This window comes from Vitis vinifera, chromosome 1 (assembly GCF_030704535.1).
Source record: "Vitis vinifera cultivar Pinot Noir 40024 chromosome 1, ASM3070453v1".
In the NCBI taxonomy this organism is placed as follows: Eukaryota; Viridiplantae; Streptophyta; class Magnoliopsida; order Vitales; family Vitaceae; genus Vitis; species Vitis vinifera.
Genome location: NC_081805.1, coordinates 27,462,722 through 27,480,708, shown reverse-complemented (window position 1 = coordinate 27,480,708; position 17,987 = coordinate 27,462,722). Strand labels below are relative to the sequence as shown.

At 39.5% G+C, this 17,987-nt stretch overlaps 2 protein-coding genes across 2 annotated transcripts; both read left to right on the top strand.

Moving 5' to 3' along the window:
• Window positions 1-2,302: 2,302 nt before the first annotated feature.
• Window positions 2,303-5,546, top strand: LOC100248869 (indole-3-acetic acid-amido synthetase GH3.17). Its single transcript, XM_002268242.4, has 4 exons — window positions 2,303-3,174; window positions 3,259-3,360; window positions 3,470-4,314; window positions 4,745-5,546. Exons 1-4 carry the CDS (start codon window positions 2,873-2,875, stop codon window positions 5,329-5,331), a joined length of 1,836 nt encoding a protein of 611 aa, XP_002268278.2. The 5' UTR covers window positions 2,303-2,872; the 3' UTR covers window positions 5,332-5,546.
• Window positions 5,547-8,764: 3,218 nt separating this feature from the next.
• LOC100259097 (uncharacterized) lies at window positions 8,765-17,760 on the top strand. The gene is made up of 4 exons (XM_002268181.4): window positions 8,765-10,188; window positions 14,768-15,339; window positions 15,439-15,658; window positions 16,186-17,760. The coding sequence occupies exons 1-4, from the start codon at window positions 8,962-8,964 to the stop codon at window positions 17,530-17,532; spliced, it is 3,366 nt and encodes a 1,121-aa protein (XP_002268217.1). The 5' UTR covers window positions 8,765-8,961; the 3' UTR covers window positions 17,533-17,760.
• Window positions 17,761-17,987: the final 227 nt, after the last annotated feature.

The following is a 17,987-nucleotide window of genomic DNA, read 5'->3' as shown; positions in this document are numbered from 1 at the left end:
GGTTTTTTAGTGTGTAAAGTTCATGGGCTTTCCTCATTGGCAGAAAGAGAACTTCCCAGGTTAAGAAGTTAAACTCATATTCAACACAAATTTCAATACATGCACACTGTGACCATCTTTCTGGTTGCACAATCCAATATTGGAATTCGACAGTTGATATCCTCTTTGTTTCATCTTATGCATTTGTGTAACTTAAACCATTGACTGGAGAAACTGGTCCAAGGCCATAGTTTCAGCACCTATACTTGGATGGGAAAGTTGATGCCAAATTGCTAATCTCAATAATGATAGGCTAAGTTGAACACACATATCACACAGAGAAAGAACTTTCCCACCCCTCTGGTCTCTCTCTCTCTCCCTTGTTTGGCTCCTCTTCCCTTGCCTGGTTCAAGGGCTTTCTGTCCCCTCCATAAGACATCTATTTTGTTTTTTTCTGTTAACATGAAGACCTGCCAAACCAAATCTAGCAAATCCCTATAAATATGTCATAATGTAACTTATTAACAGATTATTTTACAATATTTCTCTCTTGGATTTGCTTTCCAAACAACCTGTACACAAAAATATTAGCACAAGGCAATGCTTTGATGGCACCAAATCCTATTCCTCTATAGCTACCTGAGGTAAGACCTAGTCCATGTGGTCCAGCTTCGTGCCCTCAATCCAATGAGATTGTCTATGACCCATCAAGAAGGGTCCAAAACTCAGGTCCTCCAAGCTCCATCAGAGTCCAAATTTTACAATCTAAACATATCGACAGAAAAAGGTTCTGGCAGTGTGCATTTTGCTGATGTGTTGCTAACAGAAATGATAAAACTGAAATCCATTTCTGACTGACTTCCAAAGATAAAGAGTTTTGGCTTTCCATGGAAATTGGATGCAGCCTAGAAAGATGGATTTAATGGGTTCTCCCCCTTTGAATCCCCACAAAAGTCTGCTAACATAATTTTGATGATTCCACCTTTTGGTTCATTAATGTTGCCAGCCCATGTTCATATTATTCTGTTTCTCTGCTTTTTTCATATTTTCTGTTTCATGGGGTTGAATTATCTTTAACAGAACTAGTCCCTTGAATTTCATTGAGGGCCAAATGATGGAAACATGTCAGTGTAGAAACAGAGCCAGTCATCCTATCTGTAATGCGACTAAACAATAGCAATGTGACAAATTTTTTGTGGTATGCATTCATGTTGACTGCAATAGTGCTATGAAGATTTCTAATAGTAGGCAATTAGGCATTGCAATCTTGGACTGTATTTTATGGATTGTTAGTCTCCTCGACAAACTTTCACTCCATGATAGGCTATGTATAATGGAATCCGTGATCCTAAGGCTATGACTCTTAGCCCCATCAGTAGCAGGGGATGAGATAAGGATCCAGCAAATCAAAGTTATAATATTGCACAGCTTGAAAATTTTAAATGTGTTTGTAATCCAAATGAAGTAAGCAGAGCCAGCCCTGTTTTGTGTTGGATTACCATATATCTATGCATTCCTTTGCCTTTGATCAGTGGGAAGTTGGAAACTATACACTCCTCCATGCAGTTCATATGATATAGAACTTTTTTTTTTCCAAGATTAAAGTATGATTATAAAGTCATAATATTAAAGGCTTTTTATGTTGTTTGTAGGATTGAAAGCCCCTCTAATTACTAGATTAGAAATAATAAGTTGATTTGAGAATTTAAACAATGAGGTAACGTGTCATTAGCTTGAAAATATTTTCATACTTTAGGAACCACAAAAGTCTTTGTGTGGGTCTTGAGTGTTGGAAACTTCCAAATAGCATTGCAGACACTCTTTTATCAGCTTGGAATTGATAAGAGGGTATCAGCCACATAGACCCCCTTGTTTTATAGCACATTTTTAGTGTAAGATGTGATGAGTAACAGTTCTGTGAGGTCATGGGATGGCTAATCCAGTGTGCTTTCATCACTTCACATGCATATATTGCCATGTGTAATGCCACCTAAAAACTCTACTATAATTAGCAAACCATGACTAAATCGATCAGAAAAACAGTATGGCATACCCTCTTGAAATGATGTATCCTGTTATGATTTTTTGGCACAACACAAAAGCTGTAAAGCGAGCCACTCCATGATTGCCAATTTGATAACAGTGTCCTATTCTATTATGGGGTACTTGGATTCCTTCCTTAACTTTGTTGTTGAAAATCATTTTTTTTTTCCTTTTTAACATTCCATCTGCACAATTCTTAAATGTTCTATGCAACTCTCAGCAACATGACACCATGGTTGAATACTTAAATCCCTGACTGAGGTTATCTTTAGACTATTAAGCTAATTAATGAGCCTTATGTCATACAAGACTTTTCTTAATTGCTTCTACAAAAGACTGATTGGAAATATAAGAGCTTGTAGGTAGTTTTGACCACTGATGGCAGCATCTTATCACAGGTTACCAGACAAGCCCACATGTGTAGGACCTTCATAGCCTCTGTTTCCCTTACATTTTTTTTTTCTTTTAGAGTTTTCAAATACATCAATTGAAAAAATCCCCTCCAAAATCAGTTATTAAACCTCCACCCCTCTACTCAGCAGCTACCTGGAAGCACAAGTCCAATGGTGGAGAGAGGCCCTTTAAATATGAGAGACTACCCTACTAGTCACAGTGCAGTAGCTTCTCCTCCTTTCTTCTCTGACCAACCTTCTTCTGGTTTTAGCTCATATATGACTACTTTGTAATTCAGTTAGCATGAAGAGAGGCTACTCTGATGATCGATCTTAGTCAACTTACCAAAAGAATTTCAACTTTTTATTCTTTTTTCATGTCCAACAGCAGATAAAGAGATGTTGTAGTGCTGCAAAAAGCTCCTTCAATTCTAAACCTTAAGTTCTATTGTTGCCTCATGCCATCAAGGATGTTGCTAAGCTGTGATCCACATGATAATGAAGCTGGCTTGATGCTTTTGGAAGACTTGACCACAAATGCAAATCAAGTACAATTGGAGGTGTTGGAGGAGATACTAACACAAAATGCAAATACAGAATATCTGAGGGGCTATCTCGATGGCCACTCTGATAAGGGACTTTTCAAGAAGAAAGTTCCTATTGTTAATTATGAAGACATCAAGCCTCATATCGAGCGAATTGCCAATGGAGAGCCATCAAGAATCATTTCAGCTCAACCCATCACTGAGCTCCTCACAAGGTAGTACAACTGCTTTTATCCTTTCTATGAAATCTTATTTCTCCAGGTTCTTTCTCAAAGTTCTTGGTCTCTTCTCTCGTGCAGCTCAGGAACTTCAGGGGGGCAGCCAAAGTTGATGCCTTCAACTGCTGAGGACTTGGACAGAAAGACATTCTTTTATAACCTCCTTATACCTGTGATGAACAAGTGAGAAGCTTCTCTTCTTCTTTCTTCTCTCAAATTTTAGTACTGCTTGTTACATGAATGCAACAGTAAAAGGAACCCTCATCCTGAGATTCGACTTTTCCAATTTCAGGTATGTTGATGGCTTGGACCAAGGAAAAGGAATGTACCTGTTGTTTATCAAGCCAGAAATCAGTACCCCTTCTGGCCTGATGGCAAGACCAGTCCTCACCAGTTACTATAAGAGCAGTAACTTCAGAAACCGGCCTTTCAACCCATTTAATGTTTACACAAGCCCTGATGAGACCATTTTGTGTTTGGACAGCAAGCAGAGCATGTACTGCCAATTGCTCTGCGGTTTAGTACAGCGGGATGAGGTGTTAAGGGTTGGTGCAGTTTTCGCATCTGCTTTCCTGCGGGCAATCAAATTCTTAGAGGATCATTGGAGGGAATTATGCTCTAACATAAGAACAGGTTGTGTCAGTGACTGGATCACAGACCCCAGTTGCAGAAATGCCGTGTCTTCATTTCTTAGCAAACCCCAACCTGATCTAGCAGATTTCATTGAGTTCGAGTGTAATGGGGAATCATGGGAAGGGATAATTAAGAGACTTTGGCCTAGAACAAAATACATAGAGGTCATAGTTACAGGGTCTATGGCCCAATATATCCCAACCCTCGAATTTTACAGTGGTGGGCTCCCTTTGGTTTCAACAATGTATGCTTCTTCTGAATGTTACTATGGGATCAATCTTAAACCATTAAGCAAGCCTTCTGATGTCTCTTACACTCTCCTCCCAAACATGGCCTACTTCGAGTTCCTCCCTGTGCAGAAAAACAATGGGGAAGTGACTCAACAAGTCCAATGCAATGGTGGTTGCATAAAAAAGGAGGGCGAAAGGGTGGAAATAGAAGTTGTCGGTCTTGTAGATGTGAAGGTCGGTCACTATTATGAACTGGTTGTGACAACTTTTACAGGCGAGTTCTTCCTCCTCAGATCTGTCCCACATGCCTCATTTATGTCCTGCTCTTCATATTCTTAACAGGAAAAACCTACTTCAGTCGCTGGTAAAAGGCTGGATTTCTATTTTCTATGAGTTTAACATTCAAAATGCAGTTAATAGAATACGTGAAAGCCTCTGTTTGTTCCAGTTCGGATAATGGTTTCCTGCATAATATCTGCTTTTTTAAACCTTACTGCTAAGTTTTTGATAGCATCTTTAGCAGCTATATCACTGAGTTCTGTGGCCCACAATTTGGCTTTGTAGTGGGTGGGCTGTGAGTCACTCAATTATAATAGTCAGCTAGTTTGTTAGACTTGCTTCACTTAGATGACCACATTAAATCCTTGTCAAAAGACTAACAGTTCAGAAGATCATTTCTCCATGTTTTTGTCATTTATTTTCAGGGCTTTATAGGTACAGAACTGGAGATATACTCATGGTGACTGGTTTCTACAACAATGCTCCTCAGTTTCGGTTTGTGCAAAGGAGGAATGTGGTTTTAAGCATTGACACTGATAAAACCAATGAAGAAGACCTCCTGAAAGCAGTGACACAAGCAAAGCTCCTGCTTGAGCCGTATGGCTTCCTTCTGACAGAATACACTAGCTATGCTGATACTTCTTCAATCCCTGGTCATTATGTACTGTTTTGGGAGCTCAAAACAAGAGGAAACAATGATTTATCCGAACCTGATCATACTATCATGGAGCAATGCTGCTCCACAGTGGAAGAATCACTGGATTCTGTTTATAGGAGGTGCAGGAGAAGGGACAATTCCATTGGACCACTGGAGATTAGGATAGTGAAGCCTGGCACATTCGACGCCCTCATGGACTTTTGTGTCTCTCAGGGTTCTTCTGTAAACCAATACAAAACACCCAGGTGCATCAAATCCAAAGAGGCCATTAAGATTTTGGACTCAAGGGTGGTGGGAAAAGTTTTCAGTAAAAAGGTTCCTTTCTGGGAGCCTTTCAAAATGGAAACAAAATGAATGACATTGCCATAGTCATTGCTGGACACTGGCATGTAGGTATGCTTCTGGGGTTGATTTTCTGGCCCTTGTGCCAAAAATCTGCGACAATTTGACAAGTAGAAGCATTTCTTTACCCTGTTCTATTGCCTCCCCATGTATGCTGGATTTGTATGAATTAGACTACTAGACATTCTGCCTCTGCATGTGCAATTGCAAACTCCCTTTATTATCAACCTCTATGAGTACTTTCCCTCTTGAATTTCTTACCAGCATGAATAGTCCATACTGAAACATGACTATACATCCATTAATTAAAAGACACCGATCCATCAATGCACAATGATTAAAGCAACAAAACTAGTTGATGCTGATGAGGTAGTGTTTGATACCTTACAGATATCAACTTCTTCTCCTTAACCTTGATAGTGGAGACGTGCTTTTGGGATGTCGCTTCACTTCCTTTCAGACAAATTCAAAGGACCAATATCTAGGAGAAAGCAAAGATTCCACAAACAAAAACCAATATGTTCATGGAATAAGTCCCGTGGCCAACATGGGATATCTCAGATAGATGTGAAAGAAGAGGATAAGATAGAAGTCTAGACTCTGAAAAGGAAACCAAAGAGTCATCCCAATGAGCATAATCATCAATGATCTTGGGAAAAATGGAGACTAATGCCATCATCCTTGGGAAGATACCACTGAGTGTGATTTGAAAGAAGGGAGGCCATGAGAAAAAAATGAAGATAGAATAAAAGTTTCCTTCTTCAAGTGTATTTCTTTTTTCACCAACTACTAAGAAAGGCATGGTTCAATTCGTTTGCTAAACACAAACTGTTAGCACAAAGAATCCTAAATGGCAACCTAGATAGTAGAATTGGAACACAACCGTGAACGTAAAGAGAAACTATAGGCCAGAAACCAATACAAATGACAGGAGCTTATATTTGTGGTGCAGGGTGAAAGAAACCAAGGATGGATGGACATCCCCAGAACTAACTCAAGGCCAGTTTCTTTTCTTGTGGTCAGGGTTGCATGGAGAATAAAAGTCTTGGGACGGTCCCATGAGAATTTTCGCAGTGAGATAAACAAAATTCACATCCATATATAGCGTGTTTTCCATCACAAATCAAAAGAAGGCCATATAAAAATGGAAATACAGGCCAAGGCTAACATGCAGCCACGACTATAGGCAGTTAGGCTGAGATCCATGAACCATGGACATAACAAGGGGGACAAGGAGAGCAACCCAAGGAGACAATAGGAACTGTTTATGCAGGGAGGCGATCAAAGTTCGTATAAGCAGGCTTTTTGGCTTTGTCTCTAGCATTTATGGGAAACATGTGGCCTCAACCACCACCAGCTCTACCCCATCAGCAGGGTTGGACCCTCTGCTCATCCATTCCTCTATTGATTACCCTGCAAAATACATGGCTCCACAGCCATTTCTTCTCTTCTCTCCCTTTTTACTTTTTGTTAGCTCAATATTAGTTGTTAACAGCAAATGCTTCTACCTTCACTTCACAATCAAGTACTTCTCCTCACTGTCCTGAGGATGTAGCAACACATCCCACCTTACTTCCTTTGCCAGCAACTGCTTCCATCCCTTCATTCCCTTTCCCATTTTAGGGTCCTAGAAGGCTAGAACCATTATTATTTGACCATTCCAGTGTGTATTAACTTGAAGAAAAACTGCAGAAGCCCCACACATCCTCTGATGGGTTGTCTATATTTACTGGGTCCATCTCAATATCTCAGCTTCCTGCTTACTACAAATCTGTTACCACTGCAGACAGTACAGAAAAACCAAAGCAGCAGCATAGGAGAAAAGCATATTAATTGGATTTACAATGAAAAAAGGGGGGCTGGGGGTGATAATTGAAAATTTCAATGAATGTGTAAAGAAGAATATATAGGATTATGTTCATGGAGCTGAGGCCCAAGTATAAGATTGTGGTTGGCAATTGGCAACATTGGCTTGGCAGTTTGTTGAGGGTTATAAAGAGACCAAGCACACGTGTGTTGGGACTGGTATGCTGGGTACAATTAGGGGAAAAAGACAAGCTTTGTAGCTGTCTTGACTCGAATCCCTGGAGGGTTGTGCGTCCCTTTAATGGGCCTACACCCCACCCTGCCCAGCATGCAAAATAGAAGGAGATTGGGACGTTTCCTTCTTCTTTCTTTTGCGATAAGGTCACGTCCCTATACCCATACAGTTTACATAAAGTGATAAGACTACACCGTGGGGCTTCCGTGCTTTTCCATGGTCTTCACTCCACTCTTCCATGCTCCCCTCCTCTATTTTTGATTTTGATTAGCTAGATTGGTGGATATCTAGATTCGGCGCCCTTGTCTCATGCCCAAGCTCTCAGGGTACACCTTTGTTTTACAAGGAAACCCATATAGCCCACGGCCTGCCCATCAAATCACAAAGCAATAGGGAAACAAATAGCCTTCTGCGGCCCATCCTCTCTTCTTCCTTGCTCCTTCGCTCCCAGAGCTTTTGCTGATTTATTCATTTTTCATGGTTAACGGTTCAAATTTCTCATTATCATGTCATTTCTAGTCCCCGGGTTGGGCTTTCAGTAGCTCTATCGTTGTTTTGTCATATATGATTGAATTATTTGTAGTTTTAGAAAATCAATTTCATTCTCATTCTATTTTCCAACAGTTTTGTAAATTTCGGGTCTCAATTTGAATTTCTTGAGAAATTAGTAAAGACCAAAATGATTTTTGAAGGCATGTTTAGTAGTATTTCTATTTAAAATGCTTTTAATGAAAATGTTTTTTTAGAAGTATTTTTCAAATAATTTCACTTATTAAATGTTTTTATTTTAAAAAAAATTATGAGTGTTTTTCAACTTTTTAAAAGTATTTTTTTAAAAATACATTTGACAGTGATTTTAAGAATTATTTATACCGTTTATAATACTTAAAATATAAAAAAATTTAAGTACTAAAAAGATTAAGAACCGTTTGGTAGTGATTTTAGAAAATATTTATAATATTTTTAATACTTAAAATATTTTTTAAAATCACTATCAAATATACTCTAAACTCATTTTTTAAAATCACTATTAAATATACTCTAAATTTTATTAAGTGCCTTATTCTTTTTCAAAAATATTTTTTCATAATAAAAGTGCTTTTTAAAGACGCTACTAAACTAACTTGAAATATATTCACCCAATTTAATTAATTCCATACCCACATCAATAGGCATCTCGCATTTAACAAAACATATGTAAATCCCCATGAAACCAAAGATATAACAAAGCAACCAATGGGTTTGAGTCTTGGGCTAGGAGACAATTTAGTCCATGTGAGTTGTGGGCTCGTCGTTGTAAATGTTCGAAGCTGGCCCAAGGCCCATTCACTCACCTTGTCCAAGTGGCAGGTGCTGATTGGTTGAAAATTTTCAAAATAAGAAAGAAGCAAGGAGAAAGGGGTAAGCCCATTTGATTTGATATACGTTGGAGCCTACGGTCGGTGATATAGTGGGGCTCATTAAATCATGATCCAACGGTGATAAGAGGCTTTGACAGGTCACGGCTATTGGATCTATGCCTTTGGATACCGGGGAGAGTACACAGATCAGACAGGCCACCGAGTTCCGAGAGCGAGCTCACTATCCCAATTCCGGCGAAAATGATGCCGCCGGAGCTTCAACCCCGGTCCTACCGTCCATTCATATCCTCCGCCAGCGCTCCTACTTTCTCCACCTTCAATGGCGGTTACTCTCCTGAACGAAGCCCTAACCCTAACCCTAACTCACCGTTCATGGGTAACGGCAGGTCAAGGTCTCTCAGCAAGTCTCGATTTTCTCCGTCTTCCTTCATACACAACGCGAGGATCGCGATCGCTCTCGTTCCCTGCGCCGCTTTCCTGCTGGACCTCGGCGGCACTCCCGTCGTGGCGACCCTAACCCTAGGTCTCATGATCGCTTACATCCTTGATTCTCTCAACTTCAAGTCCGGTTCGTTCTTTGGCGTCTGGTTCTCTCTCATCGCCGCCCAGATCGCCTTCTTTTTCAGTTCATCTATCTTCTCCACCTTCAATTCGATTCCTCTATCACTCCTCGCCGCCTTCCTCTGCGCTGAGACCAATTTCTTGATCGGTGTTTGGGCTTCGCTCCAGTTCAAGTGGATTCAAATCGAGAACCCTTCGATAGTTCTCGCTCTCGAGCGGCTTCTTTTCGCTTGTGTTCCTTTCGCGGCTTCGGCTCTTTTTGCCTGGGCAACTATCTCTGCAGTTGGTATGAACAACGCTTCTTACTATCTCATGGCGTTCAATTGTGTTTTCTACTGGGTTTTCTCGATTCCTCGCATTTCCTCGTTCAAAAACAAGCAGGAAGTGGGTTACCATGGCGGAGAAGTTCCCGATGATATTCTAATCCTCGGCCCCCTCGAGAGCTGTTTCCATACTTTGAATCTTCTGTTCTTTCCTCTGGTATTTCATATTGCGTCTCACTATTCGGTGATGTTCTTGTCAGCTGCTTCAGTTAGTGATCTGTTTCTCCTGTTCTTCATTCCTTTCTTATTCCTACTCTATGCCTCTACAAGAGGCGCACTTTGGTGGGTTACAAAGAATGCACACCAACTCCAGAGCATTCGTGTGGTGAATGGTGCTATTGCTTTGGTGGTGGTTGTAATTTGTTTGGAGATTAGAGTCGTTTTCCATTCATTTGGGCGGTACATTCAGGTGCCACCTCCATTGAATTATCTTCTTGTGACTACTACAATGCTGGGTGGGGCTTCTGCTGCTGGTGCATATGCTGTTGGTATGATTGGTGATGCTTTCAGCTCACTGGCATTTACAGCTTTGGCTGTACTAGTCAGTGCTGCTGGAGCAATTGTTGTTGGATTTCCTATATTGGTATGAATTTCATCTTCTAATGACTTATTCCAGTTTAATTTTATCTGCATGGCTTGCATGTCTACGTTAAACCTTTGCACTGCAGTCTTTAATTTGAATGACTTGGCAAGGTGCTTAATTGGCACCTTGTAAGGCTTAAAAACCTTTTTTTAAGTCAAGGTGGGATCTCACAATCAACAAACTCTCCCATCCAATTGAGGATCGATTTTGATGTCATTTGTAACAATTTATTCCTCATGTATAGCTATTGTGCACTTTAAGCATAAAGTGCACACAGCCTTAAAACACATTCACATAGTTAAGAGAAGTCTATTATATATAAAAGTGTTAGGAACTTCCCTTCCTAATCCATGTGAGATGCATTTCATATGTAGCGGACTTGTTTTTATATGTAATGGACTCCTATTAGCCATTTGGATACATTTTGATGTTGTGCAAACTTTGGGCCCAAAGAGGAGAATATCTATATATATGAGATAACTGGTTTTGACCACTGGCCTGACCTTGACACCCAGCCCCAGAATCAATAGACCTCCTTTTTCCTTGCATCTCATAAATTTAGTTCTGCTGACCACTGTTTCCTAAAGTTCTTATTCATATATTTCCAATAACTGTGGAAAAAAAAAAATATTCACTTATATTTCTATTCTGCCATTGGGAGTAATTATGGGGCTAATTTGTTTAGTTCAGGTTCAAGTAAAAGCAAAGGGATGGGGAGGGCTTGTGGGAGGTTCCAGGTTCAAGTCCCAATGGGGACAAAAATTTACCTACCAAAAAAAAAAAAAGTTGTTTTGTTCTAAATAATGTAAGCTTTGTCTTGGCAAACCTTCCTCTCACGTTTGTAGTTTTTCCATATTGGGTTACCCTATTGGGTGATTTTGCTTAATAGCATAGGGTCTATTTGGCAGTGAGAATTAAAAAATGAATTTACTATTTTTTTTATCCTTTTTTATTTATGAAGTTTTATCTTTTTGGAAATCATGAAAAATAGTACTTTAGCATTTCCTATAAATTACTTATTCTCAGGAAATATTTTTGAAAGCATTTTTCTAAAATGTGTCATTCTTTCTATTTTTAAAACAGAATAATCTCATCAATCCTTTTTTCCCTATATCTGTTGTATCTTACCAGCTTCTCTTCTTCAAAACCCTTTAGCTTCAAGGCTTTGAAGGCGATGCTGCATTATTTTCAGGATCAGAAGGAAGAATTATTTTTGGTACCATGGTGAAGAGATCCTAAGTTGTTAGGTTCTCAATACATCAACATGGATGCTTCTAGCAATGACATTATGTTTTTGGATAGGAAAATAGTAATCATTTTAACAGCACCAATAAAAGAAGGGTGCTCCAAAGTACACAGGACATACCCAAGGGGTGTCAACCAGTAAAAAAAAAAAGGAGAAAAAAAAATAGAACTTCTCTCCCATTATCTAGAAACCAACCAGTTAACTAGATCTAGAATAGACATTGAATTTGCATCCCTAAACCTTTTAGTGCACAACAATAGCGTACAAAAATGACAAACTAGGGAAATTTATCCAATTTTGCAATGTAGATGTAAATGTGTTTGAGTGGAATGGATTTGAAAGGAGAAAGGTGTTGGTTTGTGGTAGACTCTTAAGACCTTTGATCTTTCCATCAAGGTGGTAAGAGGGAAGTTAAAGGGTCTCATTGTGGAAAGAGGCAAAGGCCTTTCTGCTTGGATTAGGTTTGGGGAGGTGAGTTTAGGTCGTTTGCTAGAAAGGGTGGAAGCCTGTTGCAGAGAGTTGCTAGAAGGGGTGGAAGCCTGTTGTAAAGAGGAAGGAGCATTGAGGTGGAACACTGTTTGGGAGGATGGTGGGAGGAGATTTCGTTTGGAGCGGTGTGCGAATGGAGTGAGGAGATGTATTTTTTTGTTCAGTGGTAGCTGAGGACACAAAGAAGTACTCTATGATTTTCCCAGAAAGGAGGGGCTTTCTTAGAGGATGGACCATTTTGATTCCTTTATCCATTATTCTTCTTTTGGAGGTTTTTTTAATAGGCAAAGAAAGATATGTATTTATAAATAGTAAAAGAAAATGTACACCATAGTACATGGGGCATATACATCAGGTACCCAGGGGTGAGACCTTGAAATTGAAGCCACAAAAATCACCCTCTCTCTCAACAAGAACCTAATATACAAAATCAACCAAAGTCATCGAGCCATCTCTTATACATGCTAACCCAAGCTGAATGGTTACAAATGAACGAATGTTTCAACTTTTGATCCATTTGTTCCTTGTTTTTCAAATGCTCTTTCGATTTTGTTCCTGCCAAATAGACCAAAACATTCAGAGAGGAGCGATCCTCCACACCCTCATCCTTTTTCTTCCTACAAAGGCGTCATGCCATCTTGACAAAAGATCTTTTACCGTGGGTAGGGGCAAGCAAATTGTGTTGAATAAGGAGAACAACAACTACCATGTTTGGTGTAGACTCTAGTTGTTATTCTTGCCTAGCAAAAATATGGTCAAGATGGCAGACTCCACTAACATCCTTGCTTGGTACCAGGAGGGAGAATGTGGTCAATAGATTCCTCTTCAAGTTTACAAAGAAAACATCGATTCCCCAACGGCCACCCTCTTTTCTAGAGCTGATCTGGCATCAATACTTTACACCAGCTAGCCTCACATGCAAAAAAGCTCACGTTTGGAGTCTTATCTAGCGTGTTTTTAAGTCTGAATGAATTGCATTGTACTGAAGCAACTAGGGAATTTTTGAACTAAAAATTGTTTGTTTTGAGATTTTTTCCTTGGAATCTTAGGGTTCCCTAGGTAGTCCCTCCTCTTATCTCTAATTTAAAATCTTGTTCTTCTTCTCTTACTCCTCTCGAGCCTAATCCTTTTACTGTATCAATAATATCTCACCATCTTTCTTGTCAACACAACCTTTAGCCTGAAGGCTTTAAAGGCTGTCTTGCATTTCTCCCTTGTGTTAAAAAATTCATGGGAGAGAGGGTACCATCATTTGATCACAATGAGATATAAACAAACTGATTTTTCTGCCTACCATTCTCAACCATCTCCATCTTCTAGGATCAAGGGCAGAATTAGGGTGAAAGCTTCAGAATCCTTTTATGTATGGGTCCTTTCTGCTTATCTATATAAATTATTAGAAGGGAAAAAGCAATACAAAGAACTTATATTTTACATGCCTTTGGTCCGGTGTGATTGCTAACACCACACCCCCTTCCTCTTGCCCTTCCTGAAAACAATAAATAAATCCAACCATAAACGCCTGAGGAAAGTTGTGCATCCGTACAGTGTTTTCACGGTTGACAGAAAACCAAGTTTTCTTTGTGTTAAAGTGAATTAGTGTGAAACCACATACACTCCAAATTTCTTCCATGACCAAGAAGCGCCATTATATCAACAAAAAATTGTCTAAAGTGGCCTTAAACTGTTCTGAAAAATGGTTATGCAGTGTCTCGTACTTAAGCTGTCTTAAACAGGCTTACCATTTATGATTTGGACCATAAAACTCAATTTTCTTTTTCACAATCCCAGAATGAATCTGGATGGTTGGTTGTTACATGGTGCAATTAACCATGTTCCTTCAAGACTGACCTTAGGAATTCCTATAGCCTATAATTAGCCTTCACAAGATGATTTTGAAGGCCTTGGCATGTTCCCCTTTTGCATATTTCATTAACAAAAACAGTTTTTGCATTATATTAATTTCTTCACTAGGTTGGCAATCAAGAATAAAACACACTTAGTTTGGTGGAGACTCGGTAACAATCAAGAACTGGAGTCTGTTAGTAAGAACATTTGTCTCAAATTTTCAAGTAATGTCACAGACACTTTTGAGGCTGAAGTAGGCCACAGTATGTGGAGTTAGTTTTCTAGGAATGGGTGCAGTATCTGCATCATGCATCTCCTCAGTAGAAAAGTTTGATTGAACCAAGTTCATAATTGATGGACCCACCTACCACATCTCAGAAAGTTCAAGAAATGCAGCCTGATGCCCTTTTAGGGTCCCACCTGTGACTTAATGAATCTCACCTCTGTTTCAGAGATGAGGCCCATGAATTAGCTTTTGATTAGAAATAGAATGGATGTAAGAGCATGGGAACTGAAGCTTGAAACAAAATCCCCATTATCATATAGATTCATGAATGCCCTAGCCATTTTTTTAACGCGCTCAGCATCCGTGTACCAACTTTTATTTCTCATTTTTAGGGCCTCAATTTTATGCCCTTTCTCCTTACTAATGTGATTCTATGAAAATTCCAGATTATTTTCCCAAAAAGTGATCGAATCTACTCTCAATTCTGAACCAAAAAACGTCTTGTAGGAAGATTTCTTTCTATTGTCTAATCAAAGCCCTTTCTGGATTAATTGAAAAGAGCAAAGGATTGTTAAATAGGGTAGCTACTGGCATCCATTTATTATGGAAAAATATTTCTAAATATTGATCTTTGATTCCTATCAAGGCCATGAAAAATATGGTTGACTAAGTATTTTAATTTTCTACTCGAGAGAGATAGGCATAAATATTACATTTGACATTTTGAGTGTATTTCTCATTGAAGTTCTTTTTCATATATTATGTCGCAGTTCCTTCCGCTACCTGCAGTTTCTGGTTTTTACTTGGCTCGCTTTTTTACAAAGAAGAGCCTGCCGTCATACTTTGCGTTTGTTGTGCTTGGGAGTTTGATGGTCACATGGTTTGTGCTGCACAATTTCTGGGATCTCAATATTTGGTTGGCAGGCATGTCTTTGAAATCCTTCTGTAAGCTCATTCTTGTGGATGTTGTCCTGGCCATGGTCATTCCTGGTTTAGCTCTTCTTCCATCAAAACTTCATTTCTTGACTGAGGTTGGTTTGATCAGCCATGCATTGCTGCTATGTTACATTGAGAATCGGTTCTTTAGTTACTCTAGCATATACTATTATGGGTTGGATGAGGATGTGATGTATCCCAGCTATATGGTCATCATGACAACCTTTCTGGGTTTGGCTTTGGTGAGGAGATTATTGGTGGATCAAAGAATTGGACCAAAGGCAGTTTGGGTTTTGATTTGTCTGTACTCTTCAAAATTAGCCATGCTGTTTATCTCATCAAAGTCAGTTGTATGGGTCACAGCTGTTCTTTTATTGGCGGTTTCTCCTCCATTGCTTCTTTACAAGTATGTACTGGGCATTTTTCATCTTCATGTTCAACCTTTTTGGACATCTTAATTCAGATGACATAGAGCTCATGAATTCTTTATTATTGACCTTTGCAGGGATAAGTCAAGAATGGCCTCAAAGATGAAAGCTTGGCAAGGTTATGCTCATGCTAGTGTGGTTGCTTTGTCTGTCTGGTTTTGCCGTGAAACAATTTTTGAAGCTCTCCAATGGTGGCATGGAAGACCTCCATCTGATGGTTTGCTTTTGGGTTTCTGTATTGTATTGACGGGATTGGCTTGTGTACCTATAGTTGCTGTCCATTTCTCACATGTCCTGGTACTGATAGTGATTTTGTTCTCACTTTCTTTATTTTGTTTTTATCCTTTAATAGAATTTGTTAGACCAAAAAGAAAAAAGAAACTGGGATATAAAAGGCTAGAACTGTTAACTTCATACTCTACTGCTCAAGTGAACACAGATATTCATGCAGCTAATGAATTCTGTTTCTCGTGAATTTCTGTTAGTTTAGACTATTCATAATATTCTCAAGGGCCGTATCATCTGAAGGGAAAAGGAACTTAAAATGATTTATTAATGGCATTAAATAGTGATCAGGGATTACCAATGGTTGCTGTCCTTTTGCTATTGGTACTTCTAGAAAGAAATGGTCACTACTATCAATAATGAGTAGAGTTACTCTCATTAACTTTTGATTCTGCAGCATCTTGAAGAGTAAACAAGTAGCTTGATTTTCATGCATGTCATGATTCATCAAGCTTCTCTATTCAATTTAGATCTTCAATTAATGCAATCTTTGATTACTCAGATTAACTGATTTACACTTTATCCTCTTCCTTTTGCAGTCTGCTAAGAGATGCTTAGTGCTAGTGGTGGCAACAGGTCTGCTGTTTATGCTAATGGAGCCTCCAATTCCATTATCATGGACTTACCGCTCTGACCTAATCAAAGCTGCCCGTCAGTCTTCTGATGACGTCTCCATCTATGGCTTTGTTGCCTCAAAGCCTACATGGCCATCATGGCTGCTTATTGCAGCAATCCTGCTAACTCTAGCAGCAGTTACCTCTATCATCCCCATTAATTATATGGTTGAGTTGAGAGCGCTTTATTCAGTTGCCATAGGGATTGCTTTGGGTATCTACATATCTGCTGAGTACTTCCTTCAGGCTGCGGTCCTGCATGCCCTTATTGTTATAACCATGGTCTGTGCTTCTGTATTTGTGGTCTTCACTCACTTCCCATCTGCCTCAAGCACAAGGTTCCTGCCATGGGTTTTTGCCCTACTTGTGGCTCTCTTTCCTGTGACATATTTGCTAGAGGGCCAGATGAGAATCAAAAGCATCCTTGTGGATAGTGGAGTTGAAGACATGGTGGAGGAAGACTACAAACTCACTGCATTACTGGCAATTGAGGGAGCAAGAACATCTCTCCTTGGTCTATATGCAGCAATCTTTATGCTGATTGCATTGGAAATAAAGTTTGAACTAGCCTCACTTTTGCGGGAAAAGGCTTTTGAGAGGGGTGGGAGACATAATCAGTCTGCACAAAGCAGCTCTGCCAATTTCCCAGCTAAAATGAGGTTTATGCAACAGCGTAGGGCCTCTACTGTGCCTACCTTCACAATCAAGAGGATGGCAGCTGAGGGTGCCTGGATGCCTGCAGTTGGTAATGTTGCTACTGTGATGTGCTTTGCTATATGCCTGATCTTGAATGTCAATCTTACTGGAGGCTCAAACCGAGCAATATTCTTTCTGGCACCAGTCCTACTGCTTCTCAACCAGGACTCTGATCTTGTTGCTGGATTTGGGGACAAGCAAAGGTATTTCCCTGTTACAATAGTTATTTCAGCCTACTTGGTTCTGACATCCTTGTACAGCATATGGGAAGATGTCTGGCATGGGAATGCTGGATGGGGCCTGGAAATTGGTGGGCCAGACTGGTTCTTTGCAGTCAAGAATTTAGCCCTCCTAATTCTTACATTCCCAAGCCATATCCTTTTCAACCGGTTTGTGTGGAGCTACACGAAGCAGACTGATTCAACGCCCTTGCTCACATTGCCCCTTAATCTGCCATCCATCATAATAACAGATGTGATAAAGGTTAAGATATTGGGACTATTAGGAATTATTTATTCCCTGGCCCAGTATCTAATCTCTAGACAACAGTATATCACTGGATTGAAGTATATTTAGACATACATACTCTGTACAATATGTTTTGGAAATTTTCAAGTGAGATCTTAAAGTTCAGGTTTGTTTGCCCACTCTCTCACTTGTCCTTACCTTAATTTGGGGCTTTTTGTATGCCCTGGGATGCACAAGCTACCCATTGTCTTTTGAGTTATTATAGCAAGCTCTTAAACTAAGACTGTTAAATGAATTAGCCTCCTAGCAAATTTATGGTCCTCGGTAATTCTTGAATTGGATTTGCAGCATGTGTAAATTTAGAATTTCTCTGAACATCTTCTGTGATGTATATTTAGAAGGGCCTTGTTCTGTTTGGAACATGTTACCACAGTTCAGAAAATTAGACCACTTGAAACCATTTCCAAAATCACTAGTTGGAATGACAACTAACTTCTCAGGGTAATGCTGATTTTTTCTATGCAACTCTTTAATGCAGTGGTATCATCATATTGCAGATTCAT

Excerpts from the sequence above, each read along its gene's own strand:
- LOC100248869 (XM_002268242.4), top strand. The coding sequence starts at position 2,873 with ATGCCATCAAGGATGTTGCTAAGCTGTGATCCACATGATAATGAAGCT. Across the intron at positions 3,361-3,469 it reads CTTATACCTGTGATGAACAA|GTATGTTGATGGCTTGGACC; the intron begins GTGAGAAGCTTC and ends TTCCAATTTCAG. Across the intron at positions 4,315-4,744 it reads GGTTGTGACAACTTTTACAG|GGCTTTATAGGTACAGAACT; the intron begins GCGAGTTCTTCC and ends ATTTATTTTCAG.
- LOC100259097 (XM_002268181.4), top strand. The coding sequence starts at position 8,962 with ATGATGCCGCCGGAGCTTCAACCCCGGTCCTACCGTCCATTCATATCC. Across the intron at positions 10,189-14,767 it reads TTGTTGGATTTCCTATATTG|TTCCTTCCGCTACCTGCAGT; the intron begins GTATGAATTTCA and ends ATTATGTCGCAG. Across the intron at positions 15,340-15,438 it reads CCTCCATTGCTTCTTTACAA|GGATAAGTCAAGAATGGCCT; the intron begins GTATGTACTGGG and ends TGACCTTTGCAG.